Source organism: Molothrus ater, chromosome 20 (assembly GCF_012460135.2).
Source record: "Molothrus ater isolate BHLD 08-10-18 breed brown headed cowbird chromosome 20, BPBGC_Mater_1.1, whole genome shotgun sequence".
NCBI lineage: Eukaryota > Metazoa > Chordata > Aves > Passeriformes > Icteridae > Molothrus > Molothrus ater.
Window position 1 is genome coordinate 6,681,313 of NC_050497.2, and position 27,886 is coordinate 6,709,198.

General features: G+C 57.1%; 1 protein-coding gene across 1 annotated transcript; it reads left to right on the top strand.

The window, feature by feature from the left end:
• Positions 1-220: 220 nt before the first annotated feature.
• Positions 221-27,496, top strand: ASS1 (argininosuccinate synthase 1). The gene is made up of 15 exons (XM_036394266.1): positions 221-269; positions 2,589-2,700; positions 3,154-3,222; positions 3,456-3,644; positions 5,524-5,580; positions 5,996-6,070; positions 8,918-8,988; positions 9,376-9,406; positions 13,548-13,638; positions 15,475-15,559; positions 16,527-16,591; positions 20,307-20,438; positions 24,431-24,587; positions 26,633-26,698; positions 27,185-27,496. The coding sequence occupies exons 2-15, from the start codon at positions 2,593-2,595 to the stop codon at positions 27,237-27,239; spliced, it is 1,251 nt and encodes a 416-aa protein (XP_036250159.1). The 5' UTR covers positions 221-269; positions 2,589-2,592; the 3' UTR covers positions 27,240-27,496.
• The last annotated feature ends 390 nt before the right edge of the window (positions 27,497-27,886 follow it).

The window sequence follows — 27,886 nt, forward strand, 5'->3', positions numbered from 1 at the left end:
TGAGGAGGTCAGGAGTGGGGGGAGAGCTGTGGCAGCACCCAGAGCAGCCCCGCAGGGCTTGGGGCTGGTTCCATCCCTGCCCGGGGGCAGCTTCTCCCCCCGTTCTGCGGGACAGGAAGAGCTCAGGGCCTCTCCCGGGACGGTGCCCAAGGAGGGACTGTCCTGCGGCGGCTCCGCCCGCCTGAGCCCGGTACAAAGGAGCAGCAGGAGGGGGAGGATGCTCCAGGCACCGGCCCAGAGCACCGAGGGCAGCCGGACACCGGGAGTGAGTGAGTGTGGGCACGGCACGGGGGGAGAGGGGGGGCTTTGCCTTGGGGGATGTCCCCTCATCCCGTCTGTCCCATTTCCACCCACCCACGGGTGTCCCTGGCTGTGGCGCAGGGCAGGGGGGTGCCAGCCCCTTCCCAGCACGGTGCAGACTGCAGTCAAACCCTTCCCAGCTCAGCTTGGGATGGGCGGGGAGCTTCCAAGTGAGTCCCATTTTCTTGAGGGTCCCCTTGGCCACCTCAGGGAGGGGAACTGCGACCTCAGCTGGTACCTCCTCACGCCCTCTGTGCTCTGGGGATTTTGGGGGGCAGGATGGGACCTCCACGAGGTGGAGGAGTGATGCTGAAGAAAACCCCAGCAGCATTGAGCACACGCCTCTGCTGCTGGAAAAGCTGTCCCTGTCCCTCCTGCCTGTTCCAGCCTCTCCTGCCTGCTCCATCCCAGCCCTCAGGCAGCAACCCGGCTGGCAAAGACAGCTCCTCTCTTCACCAAAGTTTCAGCCTTTTTATTCTCCTCCCTCCTTCCGTTTCTTTCTTGGTTTTAAAACCGAAAGCGCCGTGTTCCTTTGGCGCAGGGCAGCCCCAGCCTCTCTCCAGCAGCAAAATCCCTGCCCCAACTCACACGGAAATCGCTACGGAATAACAACAAGGGCTGAGAAAGTCCCGCCGCGTTCCCCTTCACCGAGCTTTGTTTGCTCTGATTTATTGCCGCCGAAACTTCGGGGCTCTCCCTTCCTGGGCAGGAGGGTTTGGCACCAGCCGTGTTTCCCGAGCTGGGAGCGCTGCTGGTCCCGCCCCGTCTCTGGGATGCAGGATGCGTCTCCAGGACAAAGTGCCCCCAGGCCCCTCGGGCATTGCGACACTGGGACGGGTCTGCGCAGGCACAAGTTGGAGGCATTTCCCTATCGCCCTGCTGGGCCACTGGTGGAGCGAGTGTGCCTGCTCTCGGAGCTGCTTACTCAGGCTGGCAACCACCACAGCGATGCTGGTGGCCGCAGCGGGGACGAGTTTGGCACTAAAGGAGGGAAGTTGTCTCTAAAGGAGCCGCAGGAGCAGCGTCAGGGTTGGGCTGGGCCGTTTTGGGAACTGAGATTGCTTTCCTGTAAATGCCCCGGTGAGGAGGGGACGGCTGGAGCTCGCTGGGCAGGGACCCAGCTTGGCACAGCCACGGGGAAACGCTGCTTGCACAAGCCTGGGCACCGGGTGCTGCCTGCGTGGCACAGCCCGACGGGCACGGGCAGGCTCGGGGAGCCGTGGGGAAGGGTCCGGGGCTGCCAGAGCTCTGTTCCTCGGCGAGAACCCGGCAGGAGCAGCGCAGAGCTGCCTGTGGCTGGCTCCGAGCCTCGCCCCGCGGGATGCTGGCTCTGCAGCACACCCCGGTGTAACTCCATCCATCCCTGGGAGAGCTGCTGGGTGGGCCGGCCCCGAGCGGCAGGCACGGCCCGGGGCAGCCTGCAGGAGCAGGATTGTGCTGACCTGGCAGCGGCAGCGCTGTGAAAGTGGCTCGGGACAGGGCTTGGCCGGTGCCGCGTCCGCCTCCCCCGGCCAAGGGTCAGCTGGCATCGCCTCCTCGTGGGGCCCTGGGATTCACAGCCTGGCCTGGGGACTGCAGGGACAGTCCTGAGCCCCTTCCTGCCCAGGAGCCCCAACCCTCGCCTGAGATCCAGCCTGCTGCACCCTTCACTGTCTCCCGTTGTTGGCTGAAGTCCTCGGTATCCTTGGCTGGGGGGTGAAAGGTGCTGAATCCCCACGTAGGAGTTTGGTGCTGGCAGAAAACACCGCAGCACAATTAGAATAAATGCTCTGTAAGCATTCATTAGACTTGGGGCTGGGCTGGGCTCTAGGGGATGCTGCCAAGCCCCCCAGCCCTGCAGCCATTGCTGTCCTGATGGGCACGGGGGCTGAGCCCGAGGCAGCTCTGCAGACGGGCAGGACGTGCTGGGCTGTGCTAGAGCAGGGCACTGAGCTGTGCCTCTGCCACAGTGCCTGAGCCCTTCCTCCCCAGCACTGCAGGGCACGTGCAGAGCGTGGGGCAGGCTGTGCTGGGGCTGCCAGCATGGAGAAAAGGGAAGAGCAAAGCCACCCTCCTGGCTGGGAGGGCTCCTCCGTTGTTCCAGCCACCTCAGGGTACAGAGGTTGGGGCACAGGCAGGGTGTCCTCCCTGGCTGAGAGCCACAACCTGGCCATGGTCACAGTGCTGTGGCTTTTTCTCTTGCCCCCAGCCCTGCCCTGGCTCCCTGCAGCCTGGGAGGGCTCTTGCTTCAGCTGATGGCTGCAGTAGGGGCAGGGGCTTCATGACCCCCTTTTTCTTTGCTTTGGCAGCACCATGGCTCAGTCCAAGGGCACAGTGGTCCTGGCCTACAGCGGGGGGCTCGACACCTCCTGCATCCTGGTGTGGCTGAAGGAGCAGGGCTACGATGTCATCGCCTACCTGGTGAGCTCTGGGCTGTCCCCAGGGGCTGGGGGGGCAGGGGATGCTGGGCCATTGGGCTGGGGGGGCTTGGGTGAGCAATGGGGGTCCAGCTGTGTGTGTGTGCTGTGGGTGTGACCCTGCTAGCACTGGTTAACCATGGCCCAGCTCATTGCTGCTCTGCTGAGCTGCCAGCCCTGTGTGGCACAGCCTGTCCTGCCAGCTAATGACCCTCTGCTAATGAAGGCAGGGACGCAGGGCAGAGCCAAGGGGCTTGGCAGAGGGGGGCATGGCCCTGAGATATCCAGTTCAGGGGGTGGAACTCCCCTCCTGCCCATCCTGGGTTCACTCAGGCACAGCCACCACAGACTCTGTCATGCCACACGTGATGCCTTGTGCCAAACTGGGCTTGCTCTGGGTTTTATAGTCTTGTTTCAAGACCACAAAGTCCAAGTCTCTTTTTTTATTGCTTTTCAGGCCAACATCGGGCAGAAGGAAGATTTTGAGGCAGCACGAAAGAAAGCACTGGCACTGGGGGCCAAGAAGGTAACACAGCATCCCTGCCCTTGCTCCCCACCACGGGGGTGAACCCTGGGCTCTCGCACACCCCAGGGAGGGAATTGTGCCAATGAGAAATCCTTCTCCAGAGAATTTGCCCCAAAGCCTTTTAGTGCCATTTAGGAAAAGAGAGGCAAAGAGATTTTTGCTGCACTGTTCCTAAAACTGCAGAGCGGGTTTCCCCTGCAGCAGCCCTTCCATCAGGGTCCCTCTGCTGGCAGGTTTACATCGAGGACGTCAGCAGGGAGTTCGTGGAGAGCTTCATCTGGCCGGCAGTGCAGGCCAACGCGCTCTACGAGGATCGGTACCTGCTGGGCACGGCCCTGGCACGGCCCTGCATCGCCCGCGGGCTGGTGGGCATCGCCCAGCAGGAGCGAGCGCCCTACATCGCCCACGGGGCCACGGGCAAGGTGAGCGGGGGGCACACGGGCACCGGGCAGGGATGGCTCCAGGTGCTCGGGTGGGGGAGCTGCTCAGTCTGCGGGGCAAGCAGGGGGTGCCCGGAGGGCTGCACAGGGTGTTTTGGGGGGACTGTGCAAAACTCCAACGTGTTTCAACACTTCCTCCTCGCTTCTGGGATTTCTGTGCCCAATTTCGGTTCCGTCTCGCTGTTGGGAAGGCTGGAGTCACAGCTGAGCACTCTGTGTCTGGCAAGAATGTCAAAATGCTGAGGCTGCCCGGGCCAGGAGCCGGCTGAGACTGAGCCAGCACAAGCCGGCACGGTCAGGGGCATCCTGGAACAGGCTCTGTCCCTGTCCCCAGTTCTGGCTCTCCCGGTTCCTGTCCCCGTTCCTGTCCCTATCCCGGCTGTGCCGGTCCCTATCCCCGTTCCTGTCCCTATCCCCGTTGTTCCAGCCCCTGTCCTCGTTCCTGTCCCTGTCCCGGCTGTTCCTGTCCCCGTCCCCGCTGTCCCCGCTGGCCGCAGGGAGGACACTTTGCCGCTAGAGGCAGCCAGAGACCGTGGCAAAGGGATGCTCGGGGCCAGCCCGTTCCTGGAGAGGGGGAATCCCCCTCGGGGAGCGTGGTGGGGCCGTGGGACCTGCGGGACGTGGCCGTGGGTCACCCCCGACACCTCCAGCCGCTGCCCCGGCCGGGGTGGGGACACCTGGCGCAGGTGAGGGCTCAGCGGGTGAACCCAGGACCTGCCGGTGCCTCCTTCTCCTCCTCCCACAGCCCGTGCCTGGGGCTAAGGTGACGTCTTTGGGGTCCCCGGGGGATCGCAATGGGTTTGGGGGTCCCCGCGGCGGGGACCCTGCTAGAAAGGGGATGTTAAATGCAGCCAGGAGATTGCCGAAGGGTTTGCCAGCAGCCAGGAGATGGGGCAGAGGGGCAGCTGGGGGGACACATGACCAGAATTACTGTCTGTCCTGCTGCAGTCGGGTCCCTGCACCCCTTTCTGTCCATCCTATCCATCTCCAGTGAGTTTTGCTTGAAAGCTCCGGCTCAGAGGTGCCCTGGAGCAGCGCACCCCCAACGCCACGGTGTCCCCTCTGTCCCCAGGTGCCACCAGCCCTCCCTGCTGGCAGGGCCACCCTCGGTGGCTGCACTCCCCAAGCCATTAAGCCGCGGGCGCGGGCAGGGACGGACGAACTGACTGCCGGTAACTCGACCCGGCTGCGGGGCCTTAAATGGGACCATCTGGGGTGCGGATCCCGCTGCCGAGCAGATGGACAGGCCCGGGCCCGGGAGGGAGATGAGTGCTCTGCTGGATGTGTGTAATAGTCCTCGGGGAATGCCCAGCCCGGTGTAAATGTATCCTCCAGGCCCACGGCAGGGAAGTGGGGCTCCTTACATACACCCCGTGGCGAGGGTGGAAAATAGGTTTCAGTGAGTGCTATTCCCTTGGAAGTGCTCATAATTCCCAGCCTTCCTGCTGCTCCTTGCCCCTTCCCAGCTACCTGGACTCATTAGTGGGATCTAATCAGCAAGGGACAATTAAGGTAAAGGGAGGTTTGGAGCTGTTTAATGATGAGTTTCTGCATCCCTCTGCTCACTGTGGTCTTACCCCCACCTTGCCCTCTTCCTTCTTTGTCCTTTGATGTCTTTGGGGGGAAAAATACCCAAATCTGGTTTGAACACATATCAGAAGCTATAGGAAAGGTGGCTTGGGGTTCCAACCGGCCGTGGAGATGGACCAGGAATGATCAGGGCAGAGGATCCTTACCCTCTGTGCCCAAGGGGCAGCTGTGGCTGGAGCCAAGCAGCTCCTCAGAGGCTGAGTGTGAGTGAGTGTGTGTGTGTCACACCCTGGGCTGGGGTGACCCTTCAGCACCTCCTTTCCTGTTTCAGGGCAATGACCAGGTTCGCTTTGAGCTCAGCTGCTATGCCCTGTGTCCCAAGATCAAGGTAAGGCACCCAAACCCATCCCCTGCCTCCCCACTGCCGGGCTCCTGGCCCTCTGCAGCTGCTGGGAATTCTGTTTTAACACCCGTGCAAACGGCCCTGCCTCACTTTAACAAGCCACCAGCTGCACTCAGCGACGTTTTGGCATTTCAGGGGGCTGTAATGATCCTTAATTGACCTATTTTTACCCCAAACACCACGAGGCCACAGAGGAAGGAGACAGTACCAAGGCAGCTGCTGGCTAATCGATGCTGCCTGTTTCCCTCTGCATCCAGTGCCTGGTTAGGGTCGGGGTTTGGTTTACTCCCACCTTGTGCTGGGAGATTAAATTTCAGCTGAGGGAGCAACACCCTGTGGCTCTTGGCTCCCAGGGGCTACAAGAGGGCAGGGGGATTCTCATCTCCTGCTCTCCTGCCAGGTTGTTGCACCGTGGAGGCTGCCTGAGTTTTACCAGCGCTTTCCTGGACGCCGTGAGCTGATGGATTATGCCAAGGTAGGAGCTGGTGTGGGGTAGCCACAAGATGCCCAGGGCAGCAAAAGGTGCTCAGAGTGGCTGTGAAAGCTCAGGGTAGCCGTGGGATTCTTGGAGTGACCATGGGATGCTCAGGGCCACCACAGGATGCTTACCAGGCTTGGCAGGTGACAGCAGCACACCCTGCACTACATCCCTGCAGCACCACTCAGGAGCCTCCTGGTCAGAGTTCCCCCCACCCCCCCTTTCCTCTATTTCTTTTTCTCCTTCCTTTCTAAAAGCCCCATAATTACCTGGCTATTAATTGTAACCCTCTTTCCAAGGAAACGGGTCCCAGCTCCCTGACTTGTGTAACAGACAAAGCAAATACATTCACCTTTGTTGTCCCTTCCTTTTTGAAGTACAAGTTACAATAAAACATATTAGAAGTTTTGCATCAGGTTTTTATGTGCCCACCAGGGTACCTTTCTTTTTTAGCGACTTCATGGAAATGCTTGACAACTCAGCTCAATCAATCAAAAGGGAAAAGTCAGCTCTGTGCATAAACCAGAAAATTGCTTCAGGTTTTTAAATAGCTGCCACTGGAGCTGCCTGGGTAATCTCAGGGAAGGAGAGGTGTGGAGCTGGAGGGATGTGGCGTGGGGTGAGGAGCCCTCTGAGCCCATTAGGGCTGCCAGGAGAGCGTGGTGTGTTGAGGATTGTGTTTGCCATCTGCTGCTGTATTATGAAGGGGAGAGTTTACGAGAGCTTTCCATATGTTGCCAAACAAATTGTCAAATAGGGGAGTTATTAAGAGCACCATGGTTTTATTATATGGAAAATGGAACATGTGTTTTGGGGTTGGGGGTTTTGTTTGGTTGTGGGGATTGTTTTGTTTGTTTGGGAAGGGGGAGGAAGGGAAATGAAATGGGTTGGGGCCCCATTCCATGAGCAAAAGGTTGTGGGTGAGGGTTTAAGTACTTTTCAGTCTTTGGTTATCTGTAACAAAAAAAAAAAAAAAAAAAAAAAAAAGGTGGTTTCCCTTCTTTTTCATCCTGAGGAGAGGGAGATGCATGGCCAGGTCCTTTGAGCACATGCACGTGCTCACCTTGGTGCTGGGGGAATTGGAAAATGATGCTGTTTGGGGCTCCATTGGTGCCAGGGAAAGTGAGGCTCTGTTTCACTGTGGCACAGCTCTCTCCATGGATTTGCTGCCCAGGGGCTGAACCCAGCCCTGCTCTGGCAGCAAATCTGTGCAGGGGCTGCTTCATTCTCACACGCCTTAATGAGAGCAGCCAAACTCTCCTGGGTGCTGCCCCAGGAATAGCCTGGCCACAGGCAGAGCCAGTGAAGCTGAGAACAAAATCCCTTTTTGGTGCTGGCACCTTTGGCTCCTGCAAAGGCTGCCTAGGCTCTGTGGATATTGGGTCTGGACTTGAAATGGGTGGGGGAGCTCTGGCTTCCCCAGCCTCCAGGAGAGGGCTGGCAGAGGGCACAAGTCAGCTCAAGATCACTGGTGTGCAGGTCTGGAAGATGGATTTGTACACCCCACGTGAGGTGGCTGTGCCAATGCTGGGTCTCTTCTCACAAATACAAGATAGGGCAAGAGGAAAAAAAAAACTTAAGCTGTGCCAGAGAAGGTCTAGATTGGATAATAGAGGGGTCTCAGCAGGTCCTATGCTGGAATTATGGTGGGGAACCAGCAAATCAGAACCCATGAGCCTGAGGCCATGTCCCCCCAGGAGCAGGGCTGAGTCAGTCCCTCTACAGCATGAGGAGATCTCAGAACCTTGTTCCCTCCTCAGGTGATGGTTTGAGGGCTGTGATGCAACAACCACGAGCATTTCCTTCCCCCGTTCCTGGCAAACAAGAAATGTCCCCTCAGCTCCTGCTCCTCTGTGCCCAGCTGAGCCCTTCACTGCGTCCCTGCTGTGGTGACACTGCAATGCCAGGGCTGCCCAGGCTGTACAGACACATCAAGGCTCAGTGGGAGCTGCTGTCCCCATCCCTGTCTTGCCATGACCATGCCACATTGTGACTCAGTGTCCCTGCAGGGTGGGTGACATCCCCACTGGCTCCAGTTTCAGAGCTGCCGTCACCTCTCCTGCTAATTCCCCCACGTATTCACCTCGTTTTCACAGGCAATTTCCCCCATTGAAGTGTCAGTGGATAAATGGCAGGCTGGTGACCTTGTTAGGGAGCTGGGCTTGGTGCTGCAGTCCCGCTGGCCAGGCAGCTGCTGTGGGGCCACACGTCCCTGGGCACTGAGCCTGCCTGGGGTGTGTCTGCTGCCCCATGGGTTTGCACAAGGCTCTGAGGATGTGCTGCTGTCCCCTCGTGACAGAGCATTTGTCCTCTGGAGGCTCTAGAGCTTCCTGTGGGTTTGGGGACTCCAGTGTCACCTCTCCTTGCTGAGAAGCCTGGCTGGGGGAATCACAGAACCATGGAACATTTTGAGTTGCAAGGGACCCACGGGGTCATCAAATTCAGCTCCTGGCCCTGCAAAGAACATCCCAACAATCCCACCAGATACCTGAGAGCATCATGGCACCATCCTGGCCCTGGAGCTGGGAAAAGCAGACAACATCTGTGCTGGTGTCCCCATCTCTGGGGTTCACGGGGTGCCCTGGGGCCCCTCCTCAGCGTGTGGCAGGGCTGGGATGGCCATTCTCCCCCCACCCAGCCACGCAGTGTCCCTGATGTCCCTGTTGAGGTGGCCCTTGTGGTGACAGCTGATGTTGCTCAGGGACATTGGAGTGCACCTCGCTCTGTGCTGCCCTGCTGGTGCCATGGGTTGTGCCTTTGGGGCTGATCCTGCAGGGAGCCAGCATCGATGAGGGCTGGCCTTCCCTGCAGGCTGGCTTACCCCCACTCTCCCTTTCTTGGCAGAAACATGGGATCCCAGTGCCTGTGACACCTCAGACACCCTGGAGCATGGATGAGAACCTAATGCACATCAGGTGAGGAGCTGGGCAGGTGGGGAGCTCCCATGAGGTGAAGACCTGAGATCTGGAGCCCCAGTCCCCTCCAACCTACGTGTCCAGAGCAGCCCTTTGCACATCCGTTGTTCCAGGCTGCCCCACCACATGCTGACCACACCAAATCCTCCAATCCTCCCTCTCTATCTAGTTACCCACATTCCACGTGGCAGCATTCATCTCCTAGACTCTCCTAAGCCTGCCTCTCCTCTCAGGGTTGCTGCTAAAATGCTCTGGAAATCCTTAACGTGTGCTTATGTCCATCCTCACGGGGTGGGTGGGAGCGGGGGTCTCATCCCGGTGGGTTTTGGGGTTGCAAAGTTGCAGGTGCTGCAGTGACCTCTCTCTCTCCTTCCCTGCCTGCTGCAGCTACGAAGCCGGGATCCTGGAGAACCCCAAGGTAATCGATCACGGCAGCCACGGGGCCGGGGGCGTCTCGTGTATTTGCAGCCTAATTGGAAATTTCACGCCCGTGTGTGCGGGGAGGCTCCGCCGCCGCCCCCGGCGCGTTCATGGCCAGCTCGAACAGGGGCAGGGACCAGGGTGACACCGGAGGGGACAGAGTCGCGGGGCAGCGTTAAAGGCGCAGTTACACGCGGTGCTGGTGATGGGTGGCAGAGGTTCGGGGTGTCCCCTGAGCCCCCCCAGCCCTCCTCGCTTTGCCAGCCCGCTCTCCATGGAGGCGCGGGTTAAAACCTCCCGTTGGGTGGGTGGTGGTGTTGGAGGCCCTGTGGGCACCCATGGGGGCCACCAGCTCTGGGTACCAGCAGGGACCGCTGCCGGTGACAGCGCCACATCTCCGGCCGTGCGAGCCGTGCCCGCGGTGCTGCTGGCGCTGCCTGCGCCGTTCACGCTCCGGCGGGTCCCCGGCCCGGCCGCTATTTAAACGATCTATTTAAACTATCTATTTAAACTATCCATCAGGCCTAATTAGACAGCCCGGGAGAGGAGGGGAAGGCGGGCGCAGAGGGAGCGGAGCCGCTGGAGCTCCGTGCCCGCAGCCGCTCCCGCAGCGGGGCTGACGCGTGCCTGCGGCGGGGAGGGAGGAAGAGGAAGGTGAAGGTGGAGAGGGGGCCCTGCTCTTCCTCTGGTGCCCTCCCGAGGGGTGTCTGTGGGTCAGAGCCGGGCTCCTGTAGGGTCTCCTCCTCGGGGACGGTGGTTGGCAGCGGGATGGGCGCTCACGGCTTCAGCCGAAGGTGGCACGGGCCTGACCCGCGCCCATCCCGAGCCAGCCGCCGCACCCAGCGCCTCTCGCCAGGCTCTGCCAAGCCCGTTCCCTTCCCAAACGGGGCCCCTGACCCCATCCGGAGCATCCCCGGCTCGGGCACCTCACCCTGTGGCAGTGCTGGGGGTGGCTCCCCGGAGCGCGCTGTCACTGCTGTCGCTGCTGTTCCTGTCACCGCTGTCCCCTGCCCGGCCCGGGAAGAGGTGCTGGGCACAAGGTGGCCCTGGCAAGATCCGGGGTGCCAGGCACGGCGGGCTCCCCTCCCCAAACCCCCGGGGCCTGCCAAACGCAGGGATTTGAAAGCAGATGGTTGAGCTATTTTCTGCCTCTGTGAGGCCCGATTGAAGGGCAATGAGGCAGCTAATGTGGAGAAAGATAGAAATTTACTTGCTTTAACTTCATATGGCACTCTGAAAGAGTTCATTCAGTCCCGGGCACAACAATATCAGCCGGATGAATAAACCATTTGCGGCATCGATAGCTCTGCATCACGGTTTACTTCATGGACCATTTGCTTCCAATTTCTTCTCTTCTTGCCCCGTTTTTCTTGCTTCTTTCTTCCCCCCTCCCTCTCTCACTTTCCACACACTCTTCCCTTTTTTTCCCCTTCTTCTTGCCCCCCTTTTTTTTCCTCTCTTCCCTTTAAAGATGACATTGCAGGACTAGCCCCCCTGCGGGGAGGGATAAATAGAAGGCATTGATACACTGCAACAAACTATTTGTCATTTGAACTGTGCTTTTAGGAGAGAGAATAAAAAGAGGACAGACTCACACCGTAATGATGGAATGCAAGCCAAATGTCACTTTTATTTCTATTTAGTTATTTTATTTAATAGAGGTTTTCATAGTTGGCTCGGAAAATTGGAAACTACCTGACTTTGACTTCCAATGTTTAGTAAAGAGTTTTTAATACTTTCCGGTCTTTTTTCTCCCACCCCCTTCAACCTTTTCCTTTTGAACTCAAAGTTTTTCATCATCTCTCACAGGTTCATCTAGTTAATAAGTGTGATCAGGGCTAGGAAAGGCCAGACGATGTAAAATTGAAATCCACAGCCCGTGTAATCTGTGCGTGGGGGCACGGGGGAGATGCGCCTGCCTGCCAGTGCCTGTCCCTTAAAACGAGGGAAAGGGACAAAAATGACATTAAATGGGCACTGAGGAGGGGTTTGCTGCAGTGGGTGCTTGGGTAGCTGTGTCTGTATTGCCAGGATTGGTGTTGGGATGTGCACCCCGAGGTTTGGGGTGAGGCAAGGGGTCCCCCCCAGTGTGGAGGGTGGTGTGGGGTTCCCTGCAGCTGTGTGGGTTCCTCAGGATGGCAGTGGACCAGGAAATATAAATACATTTGGACGAAAATAAATTGAAGTTTTCACTAGAATTCTTGTTGCTAGTCTGGAAAAATTTTAGATGAAAACTTCTTCTGTAGAGAAATTACTTTTCCATTTAAAAAGCTTATTTTTTTTTTTTTTAAGCAATCACTTTTGGATGGATTATTATGGGGCTTTTTTCCTAACTTGCTTTATACCTTATCATTTTTTTCCTTGCTAGAATGCAAGAGAAGGGAGGTAAAGGGACATTTAAAGGTCCCTTCCATCCCAAACTGTTCCATGATTTGATTAAGTGAGCAGAATCATGGTTTAAAAAGGGAAAGAGGAACAGGGAGAGCATGGACCAGGCATTGGGTGGGTGAGAGCAGGCAGGGCCTCCCTGCCCAGAGATACCCAGAGCTCCAGCTGGGTTTGGTGGGGAAATACCAGTTTGCCACCTTTAAAAGGCTGCTTAACTCTCCATGGTGCTGCAGTGCCCTGGCTGCTCTGCGCCTCCATTCCTCCTCCACCTCCCGGAGCTGTGGCTGCGTGGGGAGTCCCTCTGGAGGCAGGAGTTTACAAACACAGATCTGAAAGTATTTTGGGGTCAGCCTGTGCAGTCGCATCATGGGTGAGTGCTGAGGGGCCATGTGAAATTGCAGAGCATTTGTTCTCCGGGACGGAAAGCTTTTTCATATTACATTTCCCGGCCCCCACCCCCCTTCTGGCACGCACTTCAATTGCAGCAATTCACCATCGGCACCCGAGCCTCTGCTGGCCTGGCTCTGATGGAGATAAGATGCCTCTTCCCTATAAATCTCAGAGAGAGAAAAAAAAAATATACACATAAAGGTTGATGTGCTCTGAAATGGGTTTTTGCTTTGCCGCTCTATTTTCCCCCGTGTGTATTAACCCCGGGGACACCGTGAAAGAGCCGGTGTGCCGGGAGCACCTGCTGGGGTCAGGCTTCCTCATCAGCGTTTTCGGTCGGTGCCGAATGAGCCCGGCCGCGGTGCGGGGCCGTGCGGGGCCCGCCCGCCCGCTCCGGCGCCCCGCTTTTCCCTGCCTGACTTGCTTCTCCTCAGCCAGCCCGCCTCCAGCTGTGGGGGCGGTGGAGGAAAAGATGAGATCAAGTTGAGGGGAAAAATTGGCTGATTCTGCCAACCCCTTTGTTCCCGGGGCCCCCGGTAAGCGCCGGTGCTGCGCCGTGCTGGTCCTGAGCTTTGGGATGGGGGATGCACCCCTGGCATGGGGAATGTGTTTTGGGATGGGGATGCATCCCTGGAATGGGAGATGTGCTTTGGGATGGGAGATGCAGCCCTGGCATGGGGGATGTGATTTGGGATGGGAGATGCAGCCCTGGCATGGAGGATGTGATTTGGGATGGGGGATGCAGCCCTGGCATGGGGGATGTGATTTGGGATGGGGGATGCAACCCTGAGAGGGGGATGTGATTTGGGATGGGGGATGCAGCCCTGAGAGGGGGATGTGATTTGGGATGGGGGATGCAGCCCTGAGAGGGGGATGTGCTTTGGCATGGAGGATGCACCCCTGGAATGGGAGATGTGCTTTTGGATGGGGATGCAGCCCTGGCATGGGGGATGTGCTTTTGGATGGAGGATGACCCCCTAGGATGGGGAATGTGTTTTGGGATGGGGGATGCACCCCTGGCATGGGAGATGTGCCTTGGGATGGGGGATGCCCCCTTGGGATGAGGATGTGTTTTGGGATGGAGGATGACCCCCTAGGATGGGGAAGTGTTTTGGGATGGGGGATGCACTCCTGGAGGGGGATGTGCTTTTGGATGGAGGATGACCCCCTAGGATGGGGAATGTGTTTTTGGAATGTGTTTTGGATGCACCCCTGGAATGGGAGATGTGCTTTGGGATGGGGGATGCACCCCTAGGATGGGGAAGTGTTTTGGGATGGGGGATGCACTCTGGGCTGGGGCTGCCAGCAGTCTTGCCCATGGCAGTGCCACTGACTGTCCCTGTTCTCTCCCTCTCCTGCAGAACCAGGCTCCTCCCGGGCTCTACACCAAGACCTGTGATCTGGCCAAGTCTCCCGACACCCCAGACGTGCTGGAGATCGAGTTTGAGCGGGGTAAGAGCCTCCTTGCTGCCAGGCCCTTGTCCCTGGGCCCCCAGGCTCCACTTCCCAGCTGGGACTGGGGTTCTTGGCAGCTGGGAGCACCCCCAGAGTGGGGGCAGATGGGTGAGCCCTGATTCTGACGCTGGGGCTGAGGATGGTGCAGCAGCACACCAGGGCTCTTTGAGGGTCTGCTCAGATCCCAGGGGCTTTCTGAGACCCCCCCTGAGAGAGGAAAAGGATCTGAGCTCCCTCACCTCCCATTAGGGCACAATGGGCACAGGATCCCCTCTCCTGCAGGTGGCTCTGAGGGCATGCAGGTGATGCTGGCCAGGTAACAGCTGGGGAGCTGCTCAGCAAGATCTGGCTGGTGATGCCATCATGAAGGAGACAGGGATGCTCCACTGCATCCCTGAGGACACACAGCAGGGCCCAGCCCCAGAGCAGGGGACACTGAGCAGCATCTCCACCTCTGCCAGCCACGGCCATCCCCGTGCCACCACCCAGCCTGGCAGCAGTGGTGAGCCCAGCACAGGCTGGGGGGGAGACCCTGCTGGGAGGGGACGCCCCCTCCCCACCGCCAGCTCCATTATAACCATCCCCCTGCAAGGAGCAGCCCCCCTCCCGGCAGCCCATTCAGCCCCTAGTTAATTTATTTGAAGTTTTAATCTAATTATTAACTATTTCAAAGGCTAAGCAGCTTTCAGCAACAACAGCCCCGACGTTGTCGGCTCTTCGCCGAGCGGACCCCGGCCAATATCCCGGTGGAGGATGAGGAGAGAAAGAGCCGGGCGAGGGAGGCGCGGGGTGGGGGGGCCCACGCCGAGAAGCAGCTTAAGATTCATTATTGCCGCGAGTTTACATTTAATAGCAATTTACAACTGAGTTTATAAACCCCTGGAAAATAGGGGGTTTAAGGGGGGGGGGGGGCGCTGGGGGGGAGCTGACAGCCCCCATCACTAGCCAGGGCTCTTGCGGGCGCCTATATAATAAAGACTAGAAAGGGAGGCATTGAGGCTGATTGGCAACTGATAGTGCGTTAAATGGTAATGAGGAAGGCAGATGGAGGGGGGATTAGCCTCCAACTCCGCACCGCTTTTCTTTGTGGGCTCCGCAGCCCCCTTGTCAGCTTCCTAATACATTTATTGCTCATTTCACACCGCTAAAGAAAAATGCCTCTTTCTATTCAGCATCCCCCCCCCCCATCACCACCACCACCACCACCCCGCTCTGCTTTGCTCCTGCCCGGTGCCCTTAAAATAAAAAAAAAAAAAAAAAAAAAAAAAAAGAAAAAAAAACCCAAAAAATTAAGGAGGGGGGGGAAGAAAGAAAAGGTGCAATAATGAATTCCTGGCGGGGAGCGCCCCGCGGCGGGGTGCGTGTGCGTGCGTGTGCGAGCAGCCCGGGGTGGGGGTCCCCCCCAGACACCCCCCGTGCCGCCGAGGGGAGGAGGGGGGGACACACATTTGTCACTCTGTCCCCCCTCCCCAGCAAGGGCTGGTGGGACAGAAGGTGCAGCGCCGTAAGACAATTGCGGAGCGTGAAATTCAATTAGTTAAGGGCCTGGTTGCAATTTCACAGGCCCTAAAAAAAAAAGAGAGGGTGGAGAGAGAGGAAAAAGGAGGGGGGGGTGTGTGACGTTTTTATGGCCTTTTTTATTTATTTATTTCGCTCCTCTCCCGAGGTGGGTCCCCCTCCCCTCGCCTCCCCCTCGCACCAGCTTGGATATGCCTTTTTAAGAAGTTATTTAGAGTTCATATCTGTCACATCTATTTAACGCCCACGGGGTGATGTTCCGGGGGGATCCTGACACCGGCTGATCCTGCCCATCCTCTCTCCCCGCCTCTGCAGGTGTCCCAGTGAAGGTCACCAACACTGGGGACGGAGCCACTCGTTCCTCGGCGCTGGAGCTCTTTGTGTACCTGAACGACATCGCGTGAGTGCCACCCTGTCCGGCCAGCAGAGGGGACAGGGGCAGCGTCCCCAGGGCACCCAGCGGGGTGGGAGCGGGATGCTCACGTCCTGGTGAGCCCAGGGGACGGTGGTCAGCGATGGGATGGTGCCACTTGTGCCATAAATGCCAGCAGGCAGAGCTGGGCTCCAAGGCCGGGAGCACAAGGGTATAAACACCTCAGGGTTTTGCTCACTGGGTGTGAGGAGGATTAAAAAGCCCTCTGAGCATTCTTTGGGCTCCCTGTGTGCCCAGCTGCCCTGCCCACTGCAGGGCACCCTTTACTAGCTCAGTCCTGGACGCCCTGCTCTCACATCTTGCCTTGCCCTGTCTCCCTGACAGGGCTCAGTGTCCTTTTTGTGTGGAGAGTTGACTTTTTGAAGGAATGGAGACCTGCTGGCCAGGTTCATTGCCCTTTTCTATTCCCATCTCCACAGCAGCAGCTCCTTGGGGGTTTTCTTTCCGTGTGCCACCCTATGCCCATTTTCAGCTGCTGCTGGCACAGACCCATGCTCAGGAGTTTGCCCAAAAATACAGCAGCACCCATGAGGCCACCCACAAGGGCACCCACCCCTCCTAAGTGCCACCCAGTCCTCTGTGCCTCAGCCTTTATCCTCCTGGTGGTGAATGGGAATGAACTTCTCCACTTTGTTCGCTTTTCAAATGGTTAATAAGTGGTTTCAAAAGTACTTTGGGAATACAGCTGTGCCATGTCCTGCCTCCTTGCCCAGTGGCCTAGGTGCCACAGCTGCCTGCAGTACTGGTAGCTCCAGTGACAAGTGGTGGAGAGAAAAATCCATTTCCTTGTCACCTGCCTTATCTGGGGTCCCTGCTGCTGGTCAGCAGTGCTGCCCAGAGGCTGGCCTGCTGTTATTTGGGGTTTTTCCCCATTATCCACCCCTCTGACCCACCTGTGGGGCTGGGACTGCTGCAACCTCCCTTCTCCTCACAGGGGCAAGCACGGGGTTGGGCGCATCGACATCGTGGAGAATCGCTTCGTTGGGATGAAGTCCAGAGGTGAGAGCACTGCCCTGAAAAGACAAAGAAATGGGAAAACCATGGTGGGTGCTCAGTAATGCTGGGTGCTCTGGTTCAGGTCACACCAGCAGCCCACAGCCTTTCCCTCCCCATCAGATTTTGGCAGAGATTTTCCCGTGACAGGGACTCCTTGTTGCTCTTTAATGAGAGCAGTTTCCCACTCGCTGCCACTGCTGGCACCAGCCCAGCGGTTCCAGTGCCCTCAGGTGAGACCTGTCCCCACAGCAAACACACCAGGCTCTGGGCTTGTGTGGGGATATGCTCATGGAAGGTCCTGGATGGTGCCAGACTCTCCAATACCTGTACAAACCACAGGAAGTTGATGCAAATTACTGTTTTGATTTTTAAAAAAAAGCAAATATTTGATTTTTCCACGCATTTTTGAGTCTCCTAATATTGATCTTCCATTGGGATCAATTTCATTGGAAACCTCTGGAGGCAGCAAACTCCCCAGTGCAAAACTAAGTAAGGAGGTGGTTCAGCATCATTTCCCAACTCCTTGCTCCAACTCTTTTGTTTTAAATCTTGTTAATACTTAATTAGATGCTTCCTTTCTTTAAACTTGCCCTCTGTGCAGGACAACAGCAAATATTTTGGTCAGACTAAACCTGCAGTGTTCCTCCCCACCGCAGAGCAAGAAACAAAACCCCAAATCATTTGATCTGAGTTTAAATAATCAAATTGAAACCAAAGGAAGGAAGTAAAAAAAAAACCAACCCCAACCCACACACGCCAGCCTGTGCATTTGCATTCAGGATGCTGAGTAATTTGTCAAAAACTGCTTTATTTTTTTTAAGAGCCACTGACATGCTCTAGTGACCCTTCCAGCATTTAATAATTCCTCCAAACCCCATTTAACTGTCACGTCTGTCTGCTGTGTGACACCGCCGAGCGATCGCTGCCGCGTTCCTGAGCCAGGGGACCGGGGGGTCCGGGCCAGCCCTGCAGGGAGGAGACCCTGGGGTGGCTCCCCGTGGGGATGAGACCTCGGGGAAGGCTCTCTCCCTTGCTTTGAGCGGGATCCTGCCCCTGGTTGGCTTTTTGGGATTGAGAGAAACCTCCCAGAAAAGTGCTCTGCAGGAGAGAGAGGGAGAGTGGGATGGGAGCGGGTCAGAACAGGAGGGGGCTGTGGGCACCTGCTCTCCTCCAGGGTTTTGGAACTCAGGATGTGACCTGAGTGCATTTGGGACTCCAAATGGATTTAGGATCAGTGGTGCAGGAGGTGGGCGCTGGGCCTGGAGGAGACAATCCTTTAAACCCCAGCAGTGTGAGGTTGCCCTGCAGATTCGGGGTTCTGCAGGGGAAACTGAGGCACAGGCAGCAGCATGGCCAGACCCTTCCCTGTGGTGGAGGTGGCAGCGAGGTGCCTCCTCTTCCTCATCTCCCAGTGCCAGGAAGTCAGAGAAGAGGAAAAATTCATTTGCATTGATTTTTACTAAGCTCCTAATTGGACTTCGTTAAGGCCTAATGGGCGAGGGGGCACGGAACCACTCGCAGCCTTTCAAGCCCAATTAACTCGGGTTTGCCCTATTTGTTTTAGTGGCAGGAGGGTGGCTAATTACAGGGTGCCAGGGTCGGGGGCACGGCTGGGCCGGGGGGCGCGGCCCTGCCTCTGCCTCCCGCTCACACCCTCATTATCAAATTATCTTTTTAACTCCGAAGGGGGGCTAATTAAGTGAGGTAAATGAAATCAGTGGGGAGGAAGAGGGAAGGAGGGGGACGGCCACTGCCAAAAGCCGAGCGCTGCCGGCGGCTGGGGCTTTTCCTCCCCTTGGCTCCCTCCTTCTTCCTCCTCTGGATGCGCTGAGCTGATGGAGGAGGAAAGTGGAAAACCTTTCCCTGCAACGAAAAGGCCAAACTGGGCCTGATGGCTCAGCCCCGGACCAGGGGTGGAAATTTGGGCAGCGTTTTCCCGTGGGCACAGCATCCCCCTGCCCTTCCCCTCAGGAAGGCAGCACATCCCTTCCTGTCCCAGGGATGACGTCGGGAGTGACAGCCTGCACTCAGCACAGCAGAATTGCTCCGATGGAGGTGAAGTGACAGCCGAGGTTACAAATTAGAAAATTTTAAGTAGCGGCAGCTGTCTCCTTCGCTGCCTCCCTCCCTGTCCCCCCTGCTCCCGTCCCCCCTTCCTTAGCAGTAATTATGGGGTGATTGAAGCATCGTTGGGCTGCAGTGCTGACACCTCTGTCTTTTTCCTGTAAACATGGGGAGAGGAAAATAGACACTTGGAGATTGCGCGAGTGTCACTTTGAAGGTGTCTCTTGTCTCCTCGGCAGAGGCTGGAGAGTGGCTGTCAGCTGCCCTCCCCTCTGCCCCAGCTGACATGCTCTGGTCCTGTCTCCCAGCACCCCCAGAGTGGCAGGAGGTGGGGGTCAAGGCATGTTCCCAAACCTTCAGACCAAACTGGCCTTAACAGCCCCTAAGGGGAAGGAGAGGGAATGTTAATTATAATTGTATTAATTGTGTTAGTGGTGGGCTCAGCTCCACAGTAAGGGGCTGGAGCAGCTCCCTGTGGCCCTGTGTCACTGCTGTGCCCATGGGGACAGCTGGGGTTTGGTGTTAACTTGGCTGTCTGCTCCCACATCCTGAGGGAATGGATGTTTGGTGAGCACCTGAGCTGCCCCAGGGACTGGGCTGCGCCATCACTGGGGTGGCTGGATAGGAGGGGTTGCTCTCCTTTGGGACAGGCAGACTGTGGTCCTGTAGGATGCTGAAATCATGGGCACTGCTTGGGCTGAGGTGTAATGGAAGAGCCTTGGGCTGCTGCCCTCGTGGCTCCTGTTGTGTCTGTGGCACTGAGAGAGCAGAGCCTGGTGAAGCTCTGAGCCCTGTGGGCTCCCCTCAGCCTCTCTTGGGGCTGGGGCTGGTTGGGGACACATCCCCTTCAGTGGGGACTTTGTGCCCTTTGCCGTTCCCATGACTGCACCACAGCAGATGCCCAGCACTGGGAAGGGACCATTGCTGTGGGCAGGCAGGGGACAGGGACATGCTGGTGGAGCAGCCCTGGCTGTGGACAGCTCGCAGCCTTTCCCATCACATCCTCACTGCCAGACCAGCTCAGCATTTCCCCACAATATTTCCATCACCACGGACGGGAGAACAGCCTGGCCACACTCGCATTTAAACACCACGCACAAAACAAGCTTTGAACGGCTGGAACAAAGGAGCAGCACGCCAAAATAATTAAACACCCTCCATCCCCAGGCCTTGTGCAATGGGGGGGGGCAGCAGGAAGGGACTGGGGGGCCCTGCCCAGCCCGAAGGAGCTGCCCTGCCAGCCCCAGGCAGCCTCGTTGGCTGCCGGCAGCCGCGGGGAGAGGAGGGCACTGCGGGCCCCGCGCTCCCCATGCCTGTGCCCCGCTCGTTCTGCTAATTACAGGTTTTCAGCTGCAGACCGTTGGGCACGGATGGGTGGGGGGATCGGTTCCCAAACCCTGTCATTTAGCCTCGTCAGAGTGCCTCTTCAAAGAGGGGAATCTAGAAATTTTCTCCGCAAGGTGCGGAGTGGACTGTCTCGGCCCCAGCATGAATATAATGACAGATGCATTTTACAGCGAGCTGAGACTGAATGCGCTCGACCACGGCTCCTTCTGTCAGCCAAGTCATTATTTTTTGTCATTTGCTGACAGTTTTGGTCTCATTCGTTTCTCTCTCTTTTTCTGCTTTTCCCCCTGCCTGGAAAAATGGCTAGGTATCTATGAGACCCCAGCAGGAACGATCCTATACCATGCACATTTAGATATCGAGGCCTTCACCATGGACCGGGAAGTGAGGAAAATCAAGCAGGGGCTCTCCCTGAAATTCTCAGAGCTGGTGTACAACGGTAGGTGCAGTCCAGTCCTGCCACAGCAGCTTCCTCCTCATCCTCCCTCCTTGCTGCTGGAGCTTGCAGGTCCCATTGGTGGCAAAATTGAGGTGTGGGTTTTGAGGCTGCTCCTGGGGAGAAACGTGGGTTTGGGCTGAGCAAAACCCCACACTGTGCCTGCTTTCCTGCCCAGGGAGCTCTGTGCCTGCCTTTGGGAGGCAATGCCATATTCCATGAGGATTTCTCCTGCCATCTCTCCCAGCCCAGTGCCACCACTTCATCCCAACCAGCACTTTTGGATGTAATTCACCATCCTTTTGTCCCCTCTTGTGTCACCTTTCCCCAGCTCTCACCTCCAACCCCTTCCACCTCTGCCCTTGCCTCCCATATCTGGGATAGGGGGCACCAAAACGTTAAACTTCAAGACCTGCCGTGGCATTTGGAGATGGAGAGCTGTCCCTGTGCCCTGGCAGTGTGGCACGGGGGGCTCTGGAGTGTCCCTGTGCCCTGGCAGTGTGGCACAGGGGGCTCTGGAGTGTCCCTGTGCCCTGGCAGTGTGGCACAGGGGGCTCTGGAGTGTCCCTGCGCCCTGGCAGTGTGGCACAGGGGGCTCTCTCTGGAGGGATGGAGGGTCCTGGCTGTGCTATGTGGTGCACAGCCCACACAGGGGCACTGCGGCTTGGGGCTCCTGCTCTGGGACAGGACAGCCCTGCCTGGAGAGGGCTGGGAGCCCTGAGGAACGAGGGGATAGTGGCTCACCCAGCAGGGAAGCCCTGTGTCCTCCCTCCCGGGCAGCAGCCACAGCCCCAGAGCGTGGGGTGAGTTTAGGGGGTCACAGCTCAGCGTTCGCCCTGTGCCACAGGAGCAGCTCCTGTCCTGGCACCCGGGGGGAGAACCAGCACTGCCCTGGGGGCTGCTCCATGGATCCAGCCGGACCCAGGCCCTGGTGCTAAGCTGAAGGAAGTGGGATTAGCCCAAAATGCCCTGAGCAGGCTCAAAGCCCCTCTGCCCACACCTGGGTGCTCAGAGCTGTCACCCCTGCAGGCCCCACAGCAGGAGATTCCTGCCCCATGGCCAAACATTTGTCAGTCACAGGCCCTGATTTCTCAGCCTCCCAGCTCCTCCTCCCATCACTGCAGGGGTCTCTAACCACAAGGGCTGGGGTGATTCCTGTGGGGTTTTCAATGGGGAGATACCCTGAAATTACCTGATTTTGGGAGCTCAGGCTTTGGGCAGCAGCAGATCCAGCAGGACTGGGTCAGGCTTCTCTCCCCTGCAGTTTCTGTGCCAGTGCTTGTCACCTTCCCCTCCAAGGACATTCACTCTTGTATCTTCCTCAGCAACTGGCATTTAATGCCTGAGCCCCTTTGCTGCTTAAATCACATTTTAGGGCCCTGACAGGGGCTGGGGGAGCCTTTGTCACCTTCCTCTTGGATCACAGCCCCTGCCCTCATTCATTCCCCAGTGCCACTCTTGCCTCTGGCCATTTTTATTAGACTTTGACCTGGCCTGCCTTTCTTTTGGCTTTTTTTTTTTTTTTTTTTTTTTTGTAGTTCAGGCATAAACCTGTTTGTCTGTTTATTCCTAACCACTGGCTTGTTGTGCAGCCACCAGGTTAAAAAGCCACTCAGGGAATCACGGTTTGAATTCTCCCTCCCCACCTCTGCCAGGCAGAGGCTGCTGTTTCCCTGGCTCCTCCTGCTGAATCCCCAGGGATTCCCAGTTTGGTCCTAGACTCCCCTGCCAGCCAATCCTAAATCCAAGGAACAACCCCAGCAGGGTGCAACAAGCACCCGTGGGTCCCCGTGCCCGAGGCCAGGCTTTCAAACTCACCTTCCTTTAACACCTCATTATTGCAGCCAGCCCCGTTTTTAGGAGAATTAGTGTTTATCTTCCCCCCTGTTCCTATTGATCCCATTGTGGAGGGGCGGCTTTGAAGCCGGTTCCCTCCTTTCCAGGTGCGGAAATGCCATTGTCCCCCTGCCTGCGCCGTGATTAGGGCAGGATGGTGGGGAGGTCATTAAGGGGGATCGCTTCCAGTGTCTGCAGTGGGGGGTCGGGAGGGGGGGGATGCTTCCTCCCACCTGGAGCTGTCAGAGTCAGGATTTAAGCAGCTGGTTATTATTTTAGTGTGTCTGGTGTTTATTTTTACGGGGATTTTTACATCAATCCTGCCAGTTGAAGAGTTGTACTTGGAGGGTGGGGACCAAAAAAAGGAGCGTGTTTGCCTGGAGCTGGGGTTGCTACTGGCATGGCAGTGCTGGTTTCAGGGAAGGGGTCCCCAAATCCCCCAGCCATACTGTGCCCCGGCAGAGGGGGTCAGTTCAGAGAGGTGGGTTTGGTGCTCAGGGGCTGCAGAACCATGGTGCTGTGCCTTGGAACAGGGCCACACAGACCCCGGGGACGAGGCTGCAGGATACAGCCCTGCTCAGCGGCTGGTGAGGCCAAACAACAAAAGAAATTATTTGTTTCTTTAATGGCTTCGGCCCCAGAGCCCAGCTGGGGAGGGAAAGGTGAGAGGGCACCGGTGTGAGATGGGAGAGATAAAACCGGGGCATGCCTGGAGGGCGGTGAATGGGCTCTTTCTTTCTCCACCTCTATCTCTTTCTACATCTCCCAGGCTTTATTCCGGGTCCCCCAGGACTCCCTGGCTAATAACCCTGCCTAGGGACAGGAGGGGCGTGGGGGTGGCAGGCAGGGCACGGCCCCTCCATGCACCTGCAGTGCCCCAGCCACTCCCCCAGGATGTGTTTGGGGGACCAGGGTGTGCCTGCCTATCACCCCAACACTCACTCTTCACCTGGGCTTCAGCTCAGGGCATTTGGGCTGCCAGGGGCTGCTGTCCCCCCTGGAGCCAGGGCAGGAGGAGGCTGGTCAGGGTTAGATGGGGTTTTCTGGGGTGCCAGCACTGCTTCCCTGTGTGCCACCAGCTCCTCGTGCTGGGACCACAGTGGGGACAAGTCAAACTTCCCCATGAGAGGCAGCAGGGACACGCTGAGCCTCACTGACCTTGGGGGGCTGGGAAGGTGGAGAGCACACCTGGGGCTGCTGAGACCCCCAGTGCCCCAAAGCACAGCCCAATGGGGCTGCTGAGAGCCCAGTGCCCCAAAGCACAGCCCAATGGGGCTGCTGAGACCCCCAGTGCCCCAAAGCACAGCCCAATGGGGCTACTGAGACCCCTGTGCCCCAAAGCACAGCCCAATGGGGCTGCTGAGACCCCAGTGCCCCAAAGCACAGCCCAATGGGGCTGCTGAGACCCCTGTGCCCCAAAGCACAGCCCAATGGGGCCGCTGAGACCCCTGTGGCCCAAAGCACAGCCCAGTGCCAGCCCAGGCTGTGTGAGCCGGGGGAGCACTCTGCTCTGCATCCCTCTGGGATGGGAAATGGGCACTCCTGGGGTGACTGCCCCACTGGCACCCCCAGTGCTGAGGGGGTTTCCCTTCCCAGAGCTGCTGGGGTGAGGTGTTCCTGTGGGGCTGCATCCCTCTGAGCACAGTCCACAGGCTGGGGTTGACTTTTTGGGGCAGACCCCTACTCTGCCATCCCAGGGGAGAAAGGCTCATCCCTTTCTTGGGGGGCTGGGACCTGATCCCCCCATCATTTCTGTGTCCATCTGTCTGTCTCCGCCTGGCCTTCCCAAGATGGTGATGTTTGAGTAGCAATTTCATACCTACTTAACAAATCTTTCCATTTGCATGACCACCCCTGCCCAGCAGAGCTGGAACAAGGATGGCCCCATGGCCTATTTCTAGTTTGTTCCATCCTCTTCTCCCATCCTGAGGGCCGCCAAGGAGAAGGGAAACACCTGAGATCTCCATCCCCATGGCTCAGCCTGCGTGTCCCAGCATCTCATTTCCTCACCCAGTCCTGCAATCCCATCCCTTCCCCTGGAAATTTCCCAGGATCTGCCTCGTAAGGCTTAGCCTGGGGACCACCCTAGGCTGCCCTGGGGTCCCAGACCCCTCTGGCCTTCCCCAGGCCCCTTGCTGATGCCATCTCGTGTCCCCCAGGCTTCTGGCACAGCCCTGAGTGTGAGTTCCTGCGGGAGTGCATCGGGCGCTCGCAGGAGCCCGTGGTGGGCACCGTGCGCCTCTCTGTCTTCAAGGGCCACGTCTACATCCTGGGCAGGGAGTCCCCACGGTCCCTCTACAACGAGGAGCTGGTCAGGTGAGTGGGGCAGGCTGGGCAGGAGTGGTGACAGCGGCCTTCCTCCCTTCCCATCCCATCCCATCCCCATCCCATCCCACCCCATCCCATCCCCAGGTGACACCATGGGCCCAGCCCAGCATCCAGCTGAAGCATGAGCCATGTTTCAAGTCAATATTGGTTTTTTTCCCCCTTCTGGTTTTCCCTTTCTCTTCGTGTTGTTTTCTCGCTTGCTCGCTCCCCCCTCAGCCCTCCCTCAACTCCTTTCAATCTCTCTAAACACTTTATAAGCCATAAATACACCCGAATGAGTTTAGATCAGTCGGAGTCAAATTATCTTCTCTCTTTCTCTTCTCTGGCTTTTTTTCCCCCCTTCCCTCCCCCTCAAAATCAACAGCTACTAATAATCCGTCCCAACCCTTCATTATGCTTTGCACTCTCACTTGGAGAGATTAAATGAATAAAGTATTAAAAAAAAAAAAAAAGAAAAAAAAAAAGAGGGAAGAAAAAAAAGGAGGATGGAGGGGGGTGTGACGGAGGAAAAAGAGAGAGGGAGAGAAAAGCAGGGGCACTTATTCTCCCTGCGTCTCCAACCATTTTCCTTTTCTTTTTGATTTCTACATCGCTGGTTTGAAAGCCTTTGAGTGACGGCGTCACAGGAACCCGAGAGAAAGCTGTGAGAGGCAGAGCTGTGTGGAAATGCCTCTGCACAGTAGGTAGAAAGTAACGTAATTATAGAGCAGGTCAGAACCACTCGAATGAGCAAAAATAAAAGCACAGAGGTTTTTCTGTAGCCCGTCAGGGGAGGTAAAATCGTTGTAAACTCTTTTTTTATTTTTTTTCTTCTTTATTTCCCTCCACTTCCCGCTTTAAGGTTTGTGGTTTCTGGGAAATGAGCCATGTGTTTTGGGGATGTAGGAAACTGTTGGAGCTGGGATTCAGTGGGTGGCTGCTGCCTTGGGAAAGGGGATGAGCTCAGTGTTGCACTGAGGAATCACTGCCAGGTCCATAAACCCCCACACCAGCCTGGGGCTGTCCCTGCCTGCCTGGAGCCCTGTTCGTGCCTGGGGCAGTGTCTCCTGCCCAGAATCCCATCCCTTTTCTAGAGCCAACCCTGCAGGATTGCTCTGGAACAGGGTGAGCATCCCTGGGCAGTGCCAGAGCACGGGGAGGAAGGGTGATGATGGTGGAAGGGTGATGATGATGGTGGAAGGGTGATGATGATGGTGGATGGGTGATGATGATGGTGGAAGGGTGATGATGGTGGTGGATGGGTGATGATGATGGTGGATGGGTGATGATGGTGGTGGATGGGTGATGATGATGGTGGATGGGTGATGATGATGGTGGATGGGTGATGATGATGGTGGAAGGGTGATGATGATGGTGGAAGGGTGATGATGGTGGTGGATGGGTGATGATGATGGTGGATGGGTGATGATGATGGTGGATGGGTGATGATGATGGTGGATGGGTGATGATGATGGTGGAAGGGTGATGATGATGGTGGATGGGTGATGATGATGGTGGAAGGGTGATGATGATGGTGGATGGGTGATGATGATGGTGGATGGGTGATGATGATGGTGGATGGGTGATGATGGTGGTGGAAGGGTGATGATGATGATGGTGGAAGGGTGATGATGATGATGGTGGATGGGTGATGATGATGGTGGATGGGTGATGATGATGGTGGAAGGGTGATGATGATGATGGTGGAAGGGTGATGATGATGATGGTGGATGGGTGATGATGATGGTGGATGGGTGATGATGATGGTGGAAGGGTGATGATGGTGGGAGAGTGATGATGCACGTGAGGGACCAAGGAGGGAATTTTGGGGCTGTGTCTCTGGCAGGGCCTGTGCAGCCTGGGCATGGCTGAGCCATGTGCCCCTTCCCCAGGGGCTGGCAGGGACCCTGCCCTGAGCCCCCCACAGCGGATGAGGGGGCAGCAGCAGGGCAGAGCAGCCTGCTCTGGGGTCCCCCACACCTTCTCCCTTCCCAAAGGGCAGCCCAGGTTCCCCTGGGGATCCCGTGGCAGTGACAGTGCCTTTCTCTCTGCAGCATGAATGTGCAAGGGGACTACGAGCCTGCTGATGCCACCGGCTTCATCAACATCAACTCCCTCAGGTCTGCGGGGTCCAGGGGCACCCTCCCCAGCACCTCGGGGCTCCCCCATCCTCACTCAGGCTCTGGGGGTGATCCAAGCCCCCTTTGCAAGCCCCCCCTGAGCAGTGGGGTGCCACCAGCCCCGCCAGTACCAGCCCTGTTTAATTGCAGCCTTCCCCAGCACAGCCAGCCTCGTTATTTTACTTATTTCTCAGACCCCTCCCAACTCCAGGGCTGTAAAACACACCGCATTTACATAATGGGCTCTTAATTTTTCCTTTGCCTGTTAACTGCTTTGTTCTCCCCGATGCTCCGTGTCCCCCCGACTTCTCTAAGATTAATTACATTATCTCGTGGGGGAAAAAAAAAATAATTAAACTGTACGGGCCTTAACAAACGCCTGCTCTTCACGCCCCCTCATTCTGCTTAAATTAATTGAAAGGAAATGTGTGTTCTTACTGTTAATTTACAATTAATTTTTTTTTTTTTTCGAATCCCGGTTTCCAGGCTGAAGGAATATCATCGTCTCCAGAGCAAGGTCACCGTAAAGCAGGATGAATAGCAATCAATCGCACGCGAGCCTCCCGCTCCCCTTTCTAATTTCTGGAAGAAGTAGCACTAATTGTGGTGGCAATTGGTAATTGTAACTCGTCTCCCTGGAGCGGAGGTGACGGCTTTGTTACGGGGCTGCAAGTGAAATGCAATCAGGGGGGAAGAAAGAAAAAAAAAGAGGTTTGTCCATCGGAGGAGAAGTGGGGAAAGAAATAAACCCCAGCCACGCGCGGGGTCCGGCATTGAGAGCCGGGCTTTATTGCTTTATTCCTGCCTCGTTTGTTTGCTCCGCCGGGGCAGCGCTTCCCCCAGGCCGGCTTTGTGAATTTGTGATGGGTTAAGTGGCTGCGAAGGACGAGGGGGGTTGGTGGTACCTTGTGGGGAAGGTGGGGAGCAGGAAACACCTCTCAGAGAGGCATTTCAGGGGCTGCAGGGCTGAGCTGGCTGCTCAAGGGTCAATGGGGCTTGATCTTTTCTGCAGGTTTTGGTGAGTTTTAAAAGAGCAGACACGGGAAAGGCAAAAATGCAGGGAATAGCCTCTGGTGGTGCTGCAGGAGGTGAGGAGGGAAGGAGTGCTGGGTGCAGGCTGGGCAGGGTGTCCCTCTCCCAGAGTGCCTGGAGAGCTGCAGGTCCCTGTGGTCCCCATCCTCATGCCTG